The sequence below is a fragment of the Castor canadensis genome, chromosome 4 (genome assembly GCF_047511655.1).
Source record: "Castor canadensis chromosome 4, mCasCan1.hap1v2, whole genome shotgun sequence".
NCBI lineage: Eukaryota > Metazoa > Chordata > Mammalia > Rodentia > Castoridae > Castor > Castor canadensis.
In genome coordinates, this window is record NC_133389.1 from 184,671,726 (window position 1) to 184,689,465 (window position 17,740).

General features: G+C 52.3%; 1 protein-coding gene across 3 annotated transcripts; it reads left to right on the forward strand.

The window, feature by feature from the left end:
- Positions 1-50: 50 nt before the first annotated feature.
- Positions 51-13,318, forward strand: Capn10 (calpain 10). 3 transcript variants are annotated; one of them, XR_012447445.1, is made up of 12 exons: positions 51-676; positions 3,767-3,898; positions 5,104-5,300; positions 5,974-6,191; positions 7,756-7,897; positions 8,527-8,693; positions 8,953-9,215; positions 10,092-10,294; positions 10,443-10,707; positions 12,214-12,295; positions 12,560-12,605; positions 12,844-13,318. XR_012447445.1 is itself a non-coding variant. In XM_074072193.1 (12 exons), the coding sequence occupies exons 1-12, from the start codon at positions 536-538 to the stop codon at positions 12,871-12,873; spliced, it is 2,004 nt and encodes a 667-aa protein (XP_073928294.1). In that variant the 5' UTR covers positions 352-535; the 3' UTR covers positions 12,874-13,318. The 3 variants fall into 3 exon arrangements, 2 of the variants coding, with proteins under 2 accessions (XP_073928294.1, XP_020030540.2); XM_074072193.1 differs by having other exon boundaries at positions 352-676; positions 12,096-12,295; XM_020174951.2 differs by having other exon boundaries at positions 357-676; positions 10,446-10,707; positions 12,096-12,295.
- The last annotated feature ends 4,422 nt before the right edge of the window (positions 13,319-17,740 follow it).

Below are 17,740 nucleotides of genomic sequence, written 5' to 3' on the forward strand. Positions count from 1 at the left end.
GGGGGGGGGGGGTGTGGCTCTGTAGCGTAGATGCCTAGCGCGGGAGGGAGAGTTGCATGCTGGGATCCGTAGTCCGCGGCGCAACCTCGGCGAGGCGCCCTTTGAGGTTCCTGCAGCTACAAAACTTCGAATTCAAGCGGCTTGGGCCGCACTGTCCCTCGGACAAAATGTCCGCCAGTCCTTTAGCCCTAAGTCTCCGCCAGGGAAGCCCTGGTCCAGAAAGAGAAACACAGCCTACAGCAGAGGCTACGGCGCAACCGTACTAGGGCTGGGCCGGGAGCCCCGCCTCCTTGCTCGGATGTCCGGCTAGCGCTTGCCGGCGCTCGCGTGCGATTGGGCTACTGTGTCATGTGACCTGAGAGACGCGCCTGGTTGGCTGCAGTCGGGTTACCTGGGAGACGGAGCTGGCAGGAGCTGTAGCCAGGTCGGAACCTGCAGGTCTCCCGGGCGAGGCAGGCGGGGACGGCGGTGGCGGCCTCCCTCCCGGGCTGCTGTCGAACCTACTAGCTGCAGATGGGAGCCCAGAACACCGAAGATGTGGGCGGGCCTAGGCGAGACGCCGGCGCGGGAGCTCTTCCGGGACGCCGCCTTCCCGGCCTCGGACTCGTCGCTGTTTTTCAACTTGTCCACGCCGCTGGCCCGGTTTCGGGAGGACATCACGTGGAGGCGGCCGCAGGTGCGGTGGGTCGGTCTCCGGCCTCATGCTCCGAGCCTGGGCGGACGGGCGGCTTGGGCATGGGAACGCTTCCTGCACTGGTGGGCTCCCAGGTTTCGAGGGCCCCTCTGGTAGCTTCTCAGGTCGGTTCGGAGCGAAGGTCCGGACGGGATGGTGCCCCGCCCCTCCATCTGCTATAGCGCTATCCGCTCCAGGAGGCTGAAATCAATTGAATAAATTGTCTCTCAGATGTATTCGATAGAATGTGTCCTGGGACAGTTGCACTAAAATATACAGAGACCCAAAGTCGTTAACAGGAAATTACGCAGAGTTGCATAATTGGAAGCATTAACTTCCGAATCGCTCCCACCACACAGATTTGGCCAAGTGTAAGTTCAGCATATATGACGACAAAATTGCCCCATGGTTTTGCATTTTGCTTTGCACTTGTTCCCATAGGACTCAGTGTTTTGAGTGTGCGCACCAAGAGGTGACAAAACAGAAGGTGGGATCTTTACCATTAACCAGAGTATGTTGGGAAAAACCAAAGAGAGGCTAACTTATTATTGGCAGCTCAGGAATCCAGTGAATGGTAGAACTAAGCTGACCTACAGGTTGCAGAATAGGCAGAAAAGTTAAGGTCACCAACAATTTTTGAATCAGTTAATCAATTTGTCCCAGATGTATTCAACTGAACAGTTTGTCCCTAAGGGGCAAATCATTTGCTTGATTTGGAAGCTCAAAGTACAGCAAGACAGGCTAGGTATTTAAACAAACACAAATCCAGCCACACTTGCTTCTCTGAAGAAGCGTGTCTATACCTGGTTTCCAGTCTGCAGGTCTCTTCTGGCCACTAGTGGTCCTGCTCAGTTGTTTCGTTTACTTGTGTCTGCTCTTCACAGGCAGTGAGGTCCCCTCATATCCTAGGAAGGCCAGGCTGAGGCCATAAAGCAAAGTTTGGATGGTTTAGTTTCGGATTTTGTTCACCAGCATTTTATTGTAAATATTTAAACACAACTTGGGGGATGTACTAGCCTAGCACTTAATGTTTTTAGAAATGAGCTCTTCTCTGCTAAATAAGACTGCCCAGGGAACAGCCTTGTGCCACTTGGATGCAGTCAGGCTGGAGACATCCTGATGACCTCCAGCCTTTAAACAGCCGGAGCTGCTAGGCTCTGGCAACTCAGGTGGCCTTGATGAACAACCCGGTTTCCTGGAAGAAGGCAATGGCCACACCATTAGGATATGTGTCTTTATTTAAAAATGGATTTTAGGTGCAAGGAGAGGCTAGTAGAGGGTTTTTAGTAAAGGAGTGATTATGTTGGAATTATGTGGGGTTTTGTTTTGTTTTTTGCTGTACTGGGGCTTGAATTCAGGGCCTACACCTTGAGCCACTCCACCAGCACTGTTTTTGTGATGGGTTTTTTTCGAGATAGAGTCTCACGCACTATTTGCCCAAGCTGGCTTCAAACTGCGATCCTCCTGATCTCTCCCTCCTGAGTAGCTAGGATTACAGGTGTGACTAGGTGCCTGACTGGAATATTGTTTTAAGAAGCTTACTCACTGGGGACCAGGGCAGAGGATGACAGGGGTGGCATTAAAAGCTATTTAATACTTTTTTATTTTTTGGTGACTGTCATTTTATATTATAGCCATGTGGGTGTACCACCTGTTCATAATAATAATAACAGTAGTAAACAGGAAAGAAAAAGAACGGTGGAAGAAAAAGAGGCTCACTTGTGCCCTGGGTAGGAAACAAGATTGCCAGTGCAAAAATGTAGGTGACCCTTAAAGCGTGGTCCCTGGAGAAGGACAGCAGGCTCAGGTTGATGTGACAGCACAACTGGTGAATGGGGCTTTGGTGTAGATGGGTTTGAAGATGTTTTGGAGGAAGGTAGGCAGGCCTTAGTGATCTAAGGGTGAAGCTAAAAGAAGAAACAAAAATGACTTTCTGATTTCTGCTGGAGAGATGGTGGGAAATGGCCTGGTTCTGGGCAGAGCCAGAGCTCTGGAGTTGGGTTTGCCTCCCGTGTTCAGGTGGAGCTCTCAGGGAGTCAGGTTGGGAGCTCAGAAAGTACTAGGCTTGAGGCCTTCCTCTGAGCACTGGTGTATGATAGGCGGTCTTTCCAGTTCACGGCCTGCAAGAGCGTCTTAGGAGGCATAGAGGTAGAAGAGGGTTCAAGGCTGGGCCTTGAAGATCCCAACATGTTATCACCAAGCCGGTGCCCTGACCAGAACATGTGAGAACCGGAAGTCTGTGAGGGCTGAGGACGGGAGAAGCATGTGGTATCATAGAAACAGAGGGACTTCCTTGCCCACCAGCTGTTCTGAAAGCTGCAGGAATGATGACAGAAAGCTGCCATTGGAATTGACACTAGGAAGATGGTATTGATTGTGGCACAATTGAGCCAGAAGCCAGAGGGGCCAGTGCTGAGAGTAAAGGGGTGGAGGACAAATGTTCAGCAGCTCCTTTGAGAAGGATGCCAGTGAGGGGGAGCTTAGGAAGGATGTAGTGCTGAAAGGCAATTCCTGCTCTGTGTGGGTAGGAGCTGCCCCAGTAGTGGGAAGGGGGAGGTGTGACGGGAGTTGTCCAACGATGGTAGCAGGAGAGAGGTCGGGTCCGTTGGCTTCTGGTGAAGCAGGAGGCCCGGGTAGGCAACTCGGGGGCATGGGCAAGGGGAATGTGAACATTTTGAGAAGAGGGAGAAAGGGCAGGGAGTTAAATAGTCTGGGGAGTTGGAAATTAAGCCTTGTAGAGAAGCAGTAAGATTTCCAGTGGGATGGAGGACCCATCAAGAGATTTATCATCATGAATTTATAAAGTAAAACTGGTTTCTAAACTAACACTTAGCTGTTGCAAAAAGGGGCATAGTAGGATTCGTCTGGAGTTGGGGGTCTTATCAATAAGGAACATGGACAGAGATGGGTACCCCTGAATCTGAGCTTGACTGGGGAGCTGAAGCCAGGACAGTGGCTATGGAGGAGCCAGCTTCTTTCACCCTCCTTTTGGATGGGGAAGTTCTCCCCAGTCTGTCACCTGGACCCTGTATTCTTAGTTTGAACTGTAGCTATTAGGCCTAACCTAACTCTGGACAATTTTCTGTATTTCAGGAAATTTGTACCACACCCCAGCTATTTCCAGATAACCCATGGGAAGGACAGGTGAAGCAAGGGCTGCTGGGGGATTGCTGGTTCCTGTGTGCCTGCGCTGCCCTACAGAAGTGTCGGCACCTCCTGGACCAGGTATGAGGCACTTCACCCAGATTGTGACAGTGTGGGTGTCTCTTCCACTCTCTTCCTCCTGCCTGCCAAATGCAGGAAGCTCTTGCAAAAGCAGAGCTGCACAGCAGCAAGTCTGTGGCTGTGCCGGTAACCTCTGCTGTAGCCAGAAGCGTGGTTAGAGGGAAGTGTGAGGACTGCACAGCCCTGACTGAGGACTCCAGTGTGGCCCTCTCCCACAGGGGTGGCCCATCAGGGAGGCTCAGCCCTGCTCTGTGAGCTTCTGACTCCTGGGTTCTCCCTGTGTGTTTGGGATGAAAAGACAGGCCAGCCTAGTACATAGGACAGAGTTGGCAGAGGGGTCCTGTGTTGCTGGTTGATAATGTGTTTCCATAGCTAGCTGATTTTTTATTTTTCATAGCTTTTAAATATGAACAGGCAGACACCACAGAAGAGAAGCCTTTGCGGGTTTTCCTTCCCAGAGTATTCACTTATTTAGGTGCAGTTCATTGCTCAGTGTTCTAAATTAATGCAACAACATTTTTGGGAGGGCAGGGGGAGATAGCCACATGGCACTCCTCTCATGTCCTGTCCTTGTGCCTAGCGTGTCACAGTTGCTGCCTCTCCTCCTCACAGCCATATGGCCTTGACCTTTCCTTGCAAACAAGGGTGCTGGTACTGTTGTCATCATGTTCCCAGCTCCTGAGTAGAGAAGCCAGCAGTGTATCAAGTCCACCTAGGTGCAGAGCCCACACTTGCCTGCTACTGGGTCAGAATAGAAACCCTGGAAAAAACCAGCAGTGGACACAGTGGACCTAGTGGCATTAGGCTCCAAGCAGCAGACTGGGCTGATAGGCCTATGGGAACCTGCTGTTTGCAGCCAGCTCTGTGGAGAACTGGGTCACTCTGCCTGCCAAAGTCACGATTGTTTTGGATTCAGGTCAGATGCTTATTTGGGACAGTAAAACATAATGGGTGATTAAGCTTTGGGGGACACTTTGTTCCCTCAGTGTGGTACTGAGATATTTAAGTGGAAAATGTGTGGCTTTTGTGTGCAGTGGTTGAGTTTGCTGTGACGTGGACATGTAGATGTGGTATCCAGTAGTGCCATTTGCTCTCAGCAGACACCTGTGGCTTCCACTGTGGCCACGCTGTGGTGAGGATGCTGCAGAGCTCCAGGTGATGCTTGTCTTTCATGTTGTCCATTTGCCTCTCCTTGTGCCTGACAGGTCTTCCCTCCAGGACAGCCAAGCTGGTCTGACCAGGCCTACCATGGCCTCTTCACCTGTCGAATTTGGCAGTTTGGACGCTGGGAGGAGGTGACCATAGATGACCGCCTACCTTGTCTTGCAGGGAGACTCTGCTTCTCCCGGTGCCAGAGAGAGAATGTGTTCTGGCTCCCCTTACTGGAAAAGGCCTATGCCAAGTACGTGTGCTATACAGAGGTGACAGGGCCAGGCTAGGCAGCTTCAGCATCTGGAACTGCCCCCAGATGGGGAAGTGCTAGACTGTAGGGCCTTTGCAGTCCTCAGGGTCTGGAACCAGTCTTGCAGGACACTCTGTTCTTGGACCTGTGATCTGCTCTTCCCCTCCCCTCATTTCACAGTCCATCAGAGTTATCACCTCCACAGGAAGAGAGCGTGTGTGTCCTTTTTTTCATCTGTCAGACCCAGCGGAACAAAGCCTCCCTGTCTGGTTTGAACATGCAGGACAGGTGACCTGTCTGCCCAGTTGCTGGGGAGGAACGAGCCCCCGGGCATAGTAGCCCTTGGCTTACCATGGTCTTTCTCGCAAGGCCTCATTGAACAGCCATGCCTCTTAGACTGTGTGTAGCATTTGGCTGAGGGAGGCTGATAGGCAGGCTTTTGAGCAAGGGTCTTAGGAAGGCTTCTGGACAGCATGGGTTTGAGTAGGACACAGCAGATCATAGCACTTGCAGATGAGACCAAGTCTCCACTCAGCAAAGATGTGGTAGGAGGCAAGAGGCGTGGGGGACGCAGGAGTCAGGTGATGATTTAGGGTGTGTGATGTACTATGGGAATAGGACAGGAGGGAGCCTCCGTGACGAGGCTTACCCTGCTGTGCTTCTGGTCCCCCAGGGTCCATGGATCCTATGAACACCTGTGGGCAGGGCAGGTGGCAGATGCTCTGGTGGACCTAACTGGTGGCCTGGCAGAAAGGTGGAACCTGAAGGACTTAGCAGAAACCAGAGGCCAGCAAGACAAAGCCCATAGCTGGGAGCACAGGACTTGTCGGCAGCTGCTTCGCCTGAAGGACCGGTGTCTGATCAGCTGCTCTGTGCTCAACCCCAGAGCAGGTAAGGTCTGTGGCCACAGCCTTTCACCACCCTGCCCTGAACACTGCTTAGCTTGTTACAGACCTGCTAACAACATCCTATTAGGATGAAGCAGGAAATAGGAAGCCTGTCCTCAAGAGGGGTGTTCTGGGTTTGTGACCTTCTTCCAGAGGGAGGTGACTCTTTTGATTCCACCAGTCTTTTCAACTAGAGCAAGGTAGGGTGTTGTGGTTCCTGTTGTACAGAGACAGCCTAGAAAGCAGGTGGCAGGTGCAGCGTTTATAAGCCAATCCTGTTACCATCCCTACCCCCGCTGACCCAGCAAAGTCCAAACCCACCTTACATTTTAGTGGCACTCACTAGGGTTCATTAAGGAAAGGTTGTTTATAAAAAAAGAAAAAAGTCATCAAATACAACCACTTGTGACTTCTCAGTGCACTTTGTCGGTTTTTTCAAAAACATGTATACAATTTCCATTCTGTTTTTGTTATGAACTGTTTTCTAAGTTATCACATAAACTTTATTAATGTCCTGTTTTGTTAATAGACCTGTCATGATTTTCTTAATCCTTTCCCTAATGTTGTGTATTTAAGGTTTTTCTAATAATTATAAATACTTCAGTGAGCATCTTTATGATTTATTATTCACATTCAGGTTTCTTTTCATAATACAACTTTGGTTCAAAAATATGAACACCAAAGAAAACTGGAACCTGTTGGCAGTCACACTGCCTGAGCCAGTGTATGGCTAAGGGTTAACAACACCCTGGTCAGGGGTCCCCATGGGCCAAGCTGACTGGCATGGAGGGTGCCAGCCACTGAGCCTCCCTCCTGAGGAGTGGAAGCTAGCCAAGGAACATCAGCTCCCAAAGCTGTTGATGTAGGGCTGCCACTTTGGCAGCCACTTTGGCTTCTCAGAGCCACTTTGGCTTCTGAGAACCCCTCCTTTCTGAAGAGCTGCTGGAGCCCACTAAAGTGTCAAGGACTGGGACACAGAATTTGAGCTGCAGGGCCCTCACTAGAAAACAGTGAGGTCATTCAGGAGCTCCTGCTCCCCTTATGGCCTGCCACCCTCCCCAAAATGACTGCTGTCTGCCTCTTCTACATCTGCGTCCCTCTACCTGAGATATCTGGCCAAGTACAGAGTCTCCTGGCCTTTGGTCTTCCCCGTTTGTTTTTGGTCCAAGTGTCCTTTGTGTCCAGCTGGCTTTGCCTGGAGGAGGACTCTCTTGCCACAATTACAGACACATCGATGACAGTCACACACTTGAGGGCTGGCCCTGCACTGACATACATGGTGACTGTTGAGACCCAGAGAAAGGAATGACTTACACAGCACAAGCCCTGGAGGCAGCAAGCCAGGGCCTAGCCCTCGGCTCTTCTCCATGGTACACTGTCAACGTGGCCTTCTAAGTGGCTGACCTATAGTTAGGAGCAGAGCTCCTATGGTATATGGGGACTTGGGCCTCCTGGCAGCCATGACTGGGTGGGCTAGGGCATCTCCTCAGCAGGGGACCTGTGTGTCTTTGTCGTTTGGGGAATTTGTGGTACTGTTCCTGCACATGACTGAGCTGTCCCTTGCACAGGTGCCAGGCTGCTGGGGGAGTTCCATGCCTTCATCATCTCTGATCTCTGGGAGCTCCAGAGTCAGGCTGGCCAGGGCATCCTGCTGCTGCGGATTCAGAACCCCTGGGGCCGGTGCTGCTGGCAGGGACTCTGGAGAGAGGGGTGAGTGCCAAGAGGGCTGGTCTGTGGGAGGAGGCTGATTGAGACTTTGCAGGGTGGGGGTTGCCGAGGCCCTAGTGCCTACCTGACCTGTGGTGGTTATCTGCAGGTGTCAGGACAGTACTTGACTGCTGTCCCTGGCAAGGCCCACCTAGTACGTGCTAACTCACTACCATGTTTCTGTCTGGACCTCAGAAGGCCTGGGACCATGGTGACCCTAGGGTCTGGGTCCTGTCTCGGGCACCCATAGGACAGAGTATGCCCGACCAAGGACTTGGGGTTGCCAGTGGCCAAAGTCCTCAGCTCGCTTTTAAGACCCGACTAAACCACGCCCCTTGGGGCGTGGGATCCCTGAGGCTCTTGGCCCCTGGCAGGGCCTGGTGCTGCTGACGAGGACACCATGCTCCACCTCAGTGTGGACGCAGCACTGCGGTACCTTCCACTACTGTAGCGTCACTGTCATTCTGGGCTCTGACATGGCAGAGGAAGGAGAGAGGCTCTGACGGTGGCTACCACAGGAAACACCTCTCACCACAGGACACCTCTTAACCAACGAGGGGCAGCTGTCCTGCTTGTGAGTTGATACCACCAGCTCTCAGGAGAGGCCTCCGTTGAAATGCAGCTCCTTGCAGGGGTGAAGGGTGGAAGCAGGTGGAGCCGGCCGAGCAGTCTGAGCTCCTGTCCCAGCTCCAGGAAGGAGAGTTCTGGGTGGAGGAGGAGGAGTTCCTCAGGGAGTTTGACGAGGTCACCATTGGCTACCCAGTCACACAGGCTGGCCACCTACAAAGCCTCTACACAGGTAGGGCTGGCTAGTGGGAGTGGACTGTGTGCCCTCTGAAGTCAAGAAGCCGAACTGGTGGGTGGACCCTCATGGTGACCCTGGGCATAGCCCTTGCCCAGGCCTCATTTGTCCTTCCCAGGGGACTGGAGGAGGGAGACGGCGACTCTTGGAAGGGGCAGGCTGGCCGCCACCACCACAGGTGGAGTGTCCCACCTGTGCTGTGTCACGGCAGAGCCAGCAGGCTCTCCCAAAGCTGATGTGTGTGCTTTCCCACTAGAGAAGGTGTTGTGCCATGAGCGGGCCCTGCCTGGAGCCTGGGTTGTGGGGCAGTCAGCTGGAGGCTGCCGGAACAACAGTTGCTTTCCCTGCAACCCTAAGTTCTGGCTGCGACTCTCAGAACCCAGTGAGGTGTACATGGCTGTCCTGCAGAGACCCCGGAGGCGTGCAGTCGGCCAGGCCCGGGCACTGGTGGGCCACAGTCCAGCCCCAGTGAACCTTCTGGGCAAGGACTACCAGGCTGTGGGCCTTCACATCTGGAAGGTAACTCTGCCTGCTTGGCCCCACGGTGGCTGGGAGTGCAGGCCTGTGGAAGCCTGGGTCCCAGAAGCACCTACACTTGCACACAGGTGACTGCCAAGGGTCCCTTCTCCCATTCCTTGGGCCTCCGACACCCCTAGTCTCTAGTAGACCCTCCCAATCCTATTCTGGGTGGCCCACCAGCTGAAGGAGAACAAAACAACAGCCTGAAGTGGAGGCCAGCAGGAGGGCCACCTGCAGGTCCATGTGACTCCTCTCCGGAGCAGGGTGGATGTGAAGCTGTTTCAGGAGAGATGAGGCATCCTGAGCCAAACCCCAGGACTGCTTCTTGCCCTGTGTCCTCCAGACATTGCTCACCTACCTGCCTCCCTCCCCAGACCCCACCCCTGCAAGGCAGAGATCTTCACATTGATGTCAGGGATTGTTCTGAGGCTCCATCTGACAGGCTGAGCTACTAATTCATAACAGCCATTTCCTGGAAGAATGGGTGGGTCAGGAACCTGTTGCCTGCTTGCTCAGTGGCTGTTTTTAATCTTGTGTATCTTGGCAGAGTGTGACAACTCACACCCGTGACTCTTGTACACCTGTGGGCATGACCTGCATCACGGTCCTTTCCTTTTGCAGAAGTTGTTAGTGATCTGTCCAGCAGTCCCTAGGCTACATTGGTCCTGGGGCTTTTTTGAGCATAGCCCTGTCTAGAATTGTCTGTTCTAGACCTGAGGGAAGCAGTGGATTGTGAAATTCCCAGCTGCCCTTGTGAGGATGGGGGGTGCTCTTACCTTGAGCCACAAGGCCTCTGCCTGAGCAGGGAGTTGGGAGGCAGAGGGCCCATGGGCTCGTGCTGCCTCTCCACTGAGCGTCCTACCTGCACTCTCATAGGTGGAGAAGCGGCGGGTCAGCCTGCCCAGGGTCCTATCTGCACCCCCTGTGGCTGGCACCACATGTCACGCATATGACCGTGAGGTCCACCTGCACTGTGAGCTCTCCCCAGGCTACTACCTGGCTGTCCCCAGCACCTTCCTGAAGGACGTACCGGGGCAGTTCCTGCTGCGTGTCTTCTCCACCGGGAAGGTCTCCCTCAGGTGAGGAGACAGTACTGGCTGATTTCCCCATGCTGGGGTTGAAGCTTAGGGAGGAACTTGTCCCAGGGCAGGACTTAGGTGGCTTCCCTCTGGGTGGTAAGTTCATCTCAGAACATGCTGCCAGTGCCTCTGTGCTTGTCTCTCCCAGCAGTGCTGTCAGGCCAGCAGCCAAGGGCGCCTCCCCTGGGACAGCTCTGCCTGCTGGTGAGTGGGAGACCGTGCAGCTTCAGGGCCGCTGGAGAGCTGGCCAGACGGCAGGGGGCAGCAGGAACTTTACCTCCTACCCCTGCAACCCGTGCCTTCCCTTCTCCGTCCCTGAGGGTGCCAGTCCCCGCTGCGTCCGCATCTCCCTGCGCCAACACTGCCGGCTCAGTGACAGCCAGCTCTACCCCATCGGTTTCCACGTCTTCCAGGTGAGCTGCAGCTGGGCCTTGACATATGAGACCTGCCCAGCTGGCCGGTCTCATGGAAGACGCACCTCCAGGTTTCATAAAGTCTATATTCACAGGGGTCAGCCCATGCACCTCCTCAGCCATTTGCCCTGTCTCGGAACATCTGTACCTGCAGTCAGTGTAAGCCTTCCACCCTGGGGGTTCTTGGTGGAGGCTGAGCCCCACAGTGGAGTGGATGTAGCCCCAAGAAGTGACTGCAGGGAGGCCTCACCCACTTGTGCCCCAGGGAGTGGTCACACTCAAAGGAGCTACCCCATGTCACACCACCTGCCCTTCCCAGGTCACTGAATACTCCAGGTGGGGCTGGCAGGAGGCTGCTCTGCAGAAGAGGAGCCATAGGTCATGGCCTAGGCTCCTGGTGGGGAGGGCACCATAGGAGCCAGAAGAACAAGAACAGGAGGAGAGGCCCATGCTTGGCCAAGGCCAGCAGCACGATAGCTTGCCTGCCAGCTGGGTGCTGCTGCCATAGTCAGCAAGCAGAGAGGATCCCAGATAGATACAAAAGCAGTCCTATGATGGGGACCAGGAGCTCCACTGCTTGTGCAGAGCCCTCTGCCAGTTGCTCTTACCTGCAGATAGCTCTGGGTGGGGAGGGGCTAATGAGCCTAAAGCCTCACCCGGTGCCTTCCTCAGCCTTGCTCTATTTTATCTCCTACCAGTGGGCAGGAAGACACTAGGCAGATTTGGAGTCGGAGAAAGAGGGAGAGCTAATGTGCTAGAGGTTATGGGTTGCAGGCCACAGATTCCATGGTGATGATAAGGAGGTTCTCCGTTCCACACCACACAGGTTCTGCTTGTTCCAGGGGCCCCACTTTATGGAGAATGACCTGGACTGTCATGGGGAATAGAAATACATGTTCCTGGAATGCTGGTGGCCTGGGAGAGGAAGGAATAGGACCTTCTGATTAAGAAGGTTCTATGCTGCTTGGGAGTGGGGATTGCATTCAGAGAACTGGAGGGGACTCCTGGACTCTTTCCTCAGGGCCACCAGGATCTCTGAACAAGTTGCCAGAGCCCCATTAGAGCATGCTGGGAGATGAGGTGTTCATTGTTTAAAACAAAGCCTCTGGGTGATGGGTTCCTCTAGACTTGGGTACCACTGGCAGGGCCTCTGGCAAGGGTGACCCAGTCTCGGTGAAAAGGTGAGCCCAGTGTGTGGGCCTGGCAGGTCCTCCTTGGAAAAGGAGTGTGTGACTTGAGAGAACTGGGGGCATCTGGCACCACAAGATCCAAGCAGTTTTTACCACACTGCTGCTGACCCTGGCATTGTGCCCTTAGCTGGGGCTGTGCAGAGAGCCTGTGATGCCCCCTGCGCAGGCCTCCCTAGGCTGAGCCCATGATTCTCCCAGGTTCCAGCAGGTGATGAGAGCCAGGGCACACGCCCCCTACTACTCCAGGAGCCACTGCTGAGCTGTGTGCCACATCGCCACGCCCAGGAAGTGAGCCGACTCTGCTTCCTGTCTGCAGGAACCTACAAGATCGTACCCTCCACATACCTGCCGGACACAGAGGGGGCCTTCACAGTGACTATAGCAACAAGAATAGATAGGTGGGGCTCCAGAGCTTGGTAGATAGGAGGAGGCTAGGGTCCTCAGCACTCACCCTCTTCCCCGTGGTTCTCTCTGCCTGCCTCACATGCCCCATCTCTAACCTGCCCCAGCAGAGAGCAGAGAGCAGAGGTGGGCATGTGTACTTTGGGACTTCTTGCAGGTCTGAGCCTGAGAGGAGGCCTGGTGGGCAGTGGGTAGAGAGCACATAGCCTCTTCTGTGTGAAAGGCAGATCTGAGGACTCAACCTGGCACTCTTTCCACAGGCGGTCCATTCACAGCCAGGAGATGCTGGGCCAGGTCCTCCAGGAGGTTTGTATGCAGTGCCACCACTTGGTTTGGCTCACCTGCCTGTGGCTGCCTGGTGGTCTAGGGTCTTAATTCCCTCAGCCTCCTCCCAGCAGTGGGTCACCTCTGCGTGGGACATGAGGTACCCTAGTCTCCCATGTGAGAGCCACAGAGCAGGGGCCTTAAGGGGCTGGGGCTACATTTCATCCTTGGTGGTGTTTATGGGGAAGGGAGCAAGGCTGGACCTGATATCTTCTTGCAGGTCTCCTTCGTAGCAGTGATGAAAACCTAACTGGACATCCCCATGTGCCAGCTGAGGTGGCTGGGGGCCCAGCAGAGCTGCCACTCCCAGCAGCTGGGACATCTGTGCAGTACCTGCTGGATCAGCACTGTGGCAGCTGGCTCTGAGCCTGGGTCACCTCAGCTCTGCAGGGTGACTGTGTGCTGGGGGCCCAGAGTGGGGTGCCCTGCCCTGAAGAGATGCCAGTCTTGGGGTCCAATAGGTGCTGCAGGAGGGACAGGAACTCCAAGTGGCAACTTTGTTCCACACCCAAGATCATGAGATTCCAGGGTCCCAGGGCCTGGTGCTTGAGAGGCTCCTAGAATCCCACATCATCTTCCATTGACTCCAGACAGGCCTCATACCAGGCAGGAATATATTGTGATAAATGTTGAAAACTGTTTATTACTTGAAATATTTTTATGATGTGACTTTATAAATAAACATGAGCAATTTATGAATTGTCCTGTTCCATGAAGCTCAAGAGTCAGTCTTCCACCAGGCAGGCTGTGGGAGCAACCAGGGGGCTATGATGGTGAGGGAGACGGGGGCTCAGGGCGGTGGGTGGGGGAAGGCTGCAGGAGCAACCAGGGGGCTATGACAGGGTGAGGGAGACAAGCTCTGGGAGGCAGGAGGGATGACCCATAGGTGCTGAGTGAGAAGGAGAGGAGGGGCGGGCACAGGACAGGAGGCAGAAGGGATCCAGCTGGCAGACAGGAATGAGTCAGGTCAGAGCCTTGTGAGGGACCTGGGAGGGAGGGAGGGAAGGAAGAAGGGCCAGGCAAAAGACACTGCCTGAAGTTGGCAACCAGGAAAGATGGCTCAGGAATGGCTGCCGGAGCAGGTGCCCCTGCGGGAAGAGCTGATGTCCATGTGGTTCTGCTAGCCAGATTCACCTTCAAATTATCCTGGGATTATTGCCTCCCAGGTCTCTATCTTTGTGCCCCCAGCATAACAGCAAGAGCTGACTGTTGCTGAACAGGGCAGGGGTTAGTTTCAGATGCCAAAGGGGGAAGCTGTCATGAATCCCTCTAATTCACCACCTGTGTCCCTCATGGCTCCAGAGGCCTTGAGCCTGGAGTCCCTGCTGTCCTGATGATGCTCATCAGAGGCTGTGTGCTCAGGGATGGACCTGTGCCCACTGTCCCATGCACACTGCCCTTCTGACCCAACCCCCAGGAAAGCTGCCTGACCCTTGCCTCCTTTCCTCCACCAACACCCACCACTGTCTTCTGGCCCTCCAATAGCAGGGCTTCCTCCACATGGATACCAGTACCCTAGCCCCTGGGTTGTCTGTCAGCATAAACTGGCACAGGCTTGATCTCACAAACCCTGCTGCAGCTCTCCTAAGTCCAGTGACATCGCTGATTTCAGGGGAAGCCAAGGCCCACCTGGTACAGAAACTTGGGGCCAGTAGCGAGAAGCTGACCACAAAAGATCCTGAAGGTATCACGCTGACCTATCATTCACAACACTAGGCTGATGCAGGCAGAGAGCAAGAGGTGGCCAGAGGCAGACCTACACCAAGATCCTTGGGACCTATGCTGAAACTACTACTCAGACAATGTGTGGGGAGCCAGCCCAGGGTTTATTGTTTGTGAAGAAGCCCTGCAGAAGGGGTCTCCAGCAAGAGAGCTGGAGCCCACAGCCACTTACAGACGGGGTAGATATGAGATTGGTGGAGAAGTCCTAGGAAGGTCACCTGGCAGGACAATCCTCAATGTCCCTCTGACCCTCTGAGATAATGGCTTAAGAGCAGGTCATTCCTTCTATGCCAGGTGGGGAGTTTCTAGTAAATGGCTAAAGGTGGATGTCTATTTTTGTTTAGGACTGGGTGGAGGCTTTCCAATAAGTCACCTTCGGGGGGGGGGGCAGTTCTAAAATGGCTTCCTTTTGTTCACCCTAAAATTCCTGTCTTTTGATATACATATTTGTAAAAGGGAATGGGACACAATGTTCCTCTACTTCCTGCTGAACAGGGGTGTTGAGGTCTCTTAAGGAGAGAGGGTATCAGGGAAACTGAACTGAGTTGATCTGCTTATGGGTAGTGTCCTGGAGGAATGCCTGGAGTCTCTGGGAAACAAAGTGAGAAAGGGTTTGAAAAGGGCAAGGTCACAACGAGGAAAAAAAATAAGGGGTCCCAGCAGAGGAAGGACCCATGGCGTCTACTTAGCTCAGGAAGACCACTGTTTGCAGCTCTCCGTTATTCATTGTGGGACAGTGGCAGCACATTCCTGCAGTCCCTTAGCTGCATCACAAACCTCCTGGACTGGTTGATGTAAAAGAAACATTGACATAAAAGCAGCATTCCCTGGACAAGATTTTGAGAGGTGACCTGAGTGAAGGAATGGAGGCTTTGCTTTGGGAGATAAAGTGAGACATGCAGTTCGGCATGACAAAAACAAAGGGATCTTGGGGTAGAGACATTGACTATAGGTTCAAGTAGACAAAAGAACTGGGACAGGGGACAGAGGTATGTAAACAGTCCCAACCACAGGTGTGGCCCTGTTGGACATATCTCAGTTTTTGTTTGGAGAGAGGTTCCAGAGTTGTTATCTGGAGGGTGTTCAATCCTTCAGCAAAAGCAATTTAAGTCTTAAGTCAAAATACTTATTAAGTCTAAAACTAGAAACACCTTTATAATGTAGAATACAGAGTAAGTAAATGTCAGAATACTCCCAGTTAAATTAACTGAGTAGGGGAAAATTACTCCATGAGCATGGACTACTAAAAAGATAAATCTGGAGCCAGCAAAAACAGTTTGTCTTAAATAGAAGGCCTTGGCCAAAAACAGGAGTTCGCCTTCTGTCAGAGGTGCCTACAAGGGCTTGGATGGCTAGTAGCCATGTGTAAGATTGCTTCTTTAAAACCTCTTGGCTTTCGTAACTTTTGTCAGGTCTAGCACAGGTAACTCCATCTGAATTGTGGCAGCTTTCTCCTCGTCTCTCTAAACTGTCTCTGAACAGTCTTCTCTGAAGATTTTGTCAATTAACCATTAATGAAAGTCCCTTGCTGCGGGATTAGCTTTTCCCCCATGATCCCACATTGGAGGGGAAGCTTTGGGCAGGTCAGGTGCGAATCAGTGCTAATTAAAACCCATTTGGCCAAATTACAAGCAACAAGAGATTTAGAAGAGGCTTACCTGGCACCCGTTTTTGGTTCTGTCTGGACTATAGATGATATCCTGGCAACTTAAAAATGCTGCAGAATGTCAGCAGACAACAGTTAAAGGTTTTACAAGGAGAATACAAAAGCTAGTATCTAAAAGGTTGACTCAATTGAAATATAAGTACCTATTAGAGTCATTTTGGGGAGTTTGATTACAAATGCTCCTGAGAAGGACCCAGACTGTAAAAGACTTAGAATAGCCATGGTTAAAACACTGAACAGTTTAGGAATTGTCAGAACATTTAGTCATTTCCATTGCAGACAGCATTTTAGGAAAATAAAATGACACTGTTAATGGTGCTGGTGCAGTCTGTGATCAGAAGACTTCCAAATTCTTTGTATTCTACCAGGAAGAAAGCATGGCACGACACGTGGGCATAAAGGGAGTGTGTTAAAAGTTAGGGAAAAGAAATACAAAAGGGAGCATGGCGGAACCCAGGTGAAATCCAGAAGCCTAGAGACAGGGCTTTCCTCTCAGGTGCTTTTAAAACCTAGGATAACCGATGGGAAGAATCAGGTGGTTCCCGCCCAATAATCAGGGAGTGGGGTGGGCCATGGGCGGTTCCCAGCCAGGTGAGGACGGGTTCCGGAGCATGGTTAATCTGAGATGTAATATTTTGTTGTGAGTGGAGCTTTCCCTAATTTAGCCTGCCTCAACACCATTAAAACAGCAACACTAAGTGCTCCTTGTTACAATTAGGAACACATGGACACAAGCCTGCAAAAGTTTAGCATTAACAGTTTTTTCTTGTTTTTTGTTTGTTTTGTTTTGTTTTTCTGCAGTACTGGGCTTTGAACTGAGGACCTATGCCTTGAGCAGTTCCACTAGCCCTTTCTTGTGAAGGGTCTTTTTGAGATAGGGTCTGCCTCCTGAGTAGCTAGGATTACAGGCATGAGCCACCGGTGCCTGGCTTATTAACAGTTTTAATTTGGAGACATCTATATGGTAAAGGTTTCTTCCTAAGTTTTGTATTTTAGAAGGCTTATATATTTGGGGGACATAAGTACATTTTAATATGTAAGAGAGGGAGCAACAATTAGCATCACAGCTACACAGATGTCGTATATACCTGTTAACTTTTTTCTTAGAGTAAAATTTAGAATTTGTGGCTAGGTAGATAATAGGTGTACAGCACTGACAGAAGTCTTAGAAGTTAGGGGGACAGTGCTAGTGATCCCAAATAGCCTTATTTCCTAATACAGAAGTTCATTTCATTTATACAGTAGCACTCACTTGACTAGGACAAATACAGGCCAAGTTTTAAATAGCAGGATTGCCCAAATGGCAGGATTTTCCTGACTGTTACTGATTACAGAAGCAGAAACTTGCCAGGAGTTTCGTTGTATACACCAAAGTTTGGGGTGGAATGCTTTTGGGTAAAAGAACTTTAGGTGGTCATTTTACATATATTAAATGGACACATCTTTAAGTCTACAAATGTTTGTACAATATTTAGATAAGGTCTGGACACATGAACGTGAACGAGGCTCTCCGCTCCCACCACTTCATGGAGGGGGAGGACAGTTTCTGGGTCTGGAGAGGAGGAGGGTAGAAGGAACGGGATCCCACGTGTGGGGGCAACAGGGAAGATGTGGGGGCTGGGGATAAAGTAGAGGGGCAGAACAGGTCTTGGCTGGGGGAGGGCAAGCAGGTTGGGGGGAGGGCTGGACAAGAAGAGCCTCCTCTGCTGGGTTAAAATCTGTGAAGGAC

Bases quoted from the DNA above. Each gene is read 5' to 3' on its own strand.
- Capn10 (XM_074072193.1), top strand. From the start codon at position 536: ATGTGGGCGGGCCTAGGCGAGACGCCGGCGCGGGAGCTCTTCCGGGAC. The intron at 3,899-5,103 runs GTATGAGGCACT...TGTGCCTGACAG, and splicing joins GTCGGCACCTCCTGGACCAG to GTCTTCCCTCCAGGACAGCC. The intron at 5,301-5,973 runs GTACGTGTGCTA...CTGGTCCCCCAG, and splicing joins CTGGAAAAGGCCTATGCCAA to GGTCCATGGATCCTATGAAC.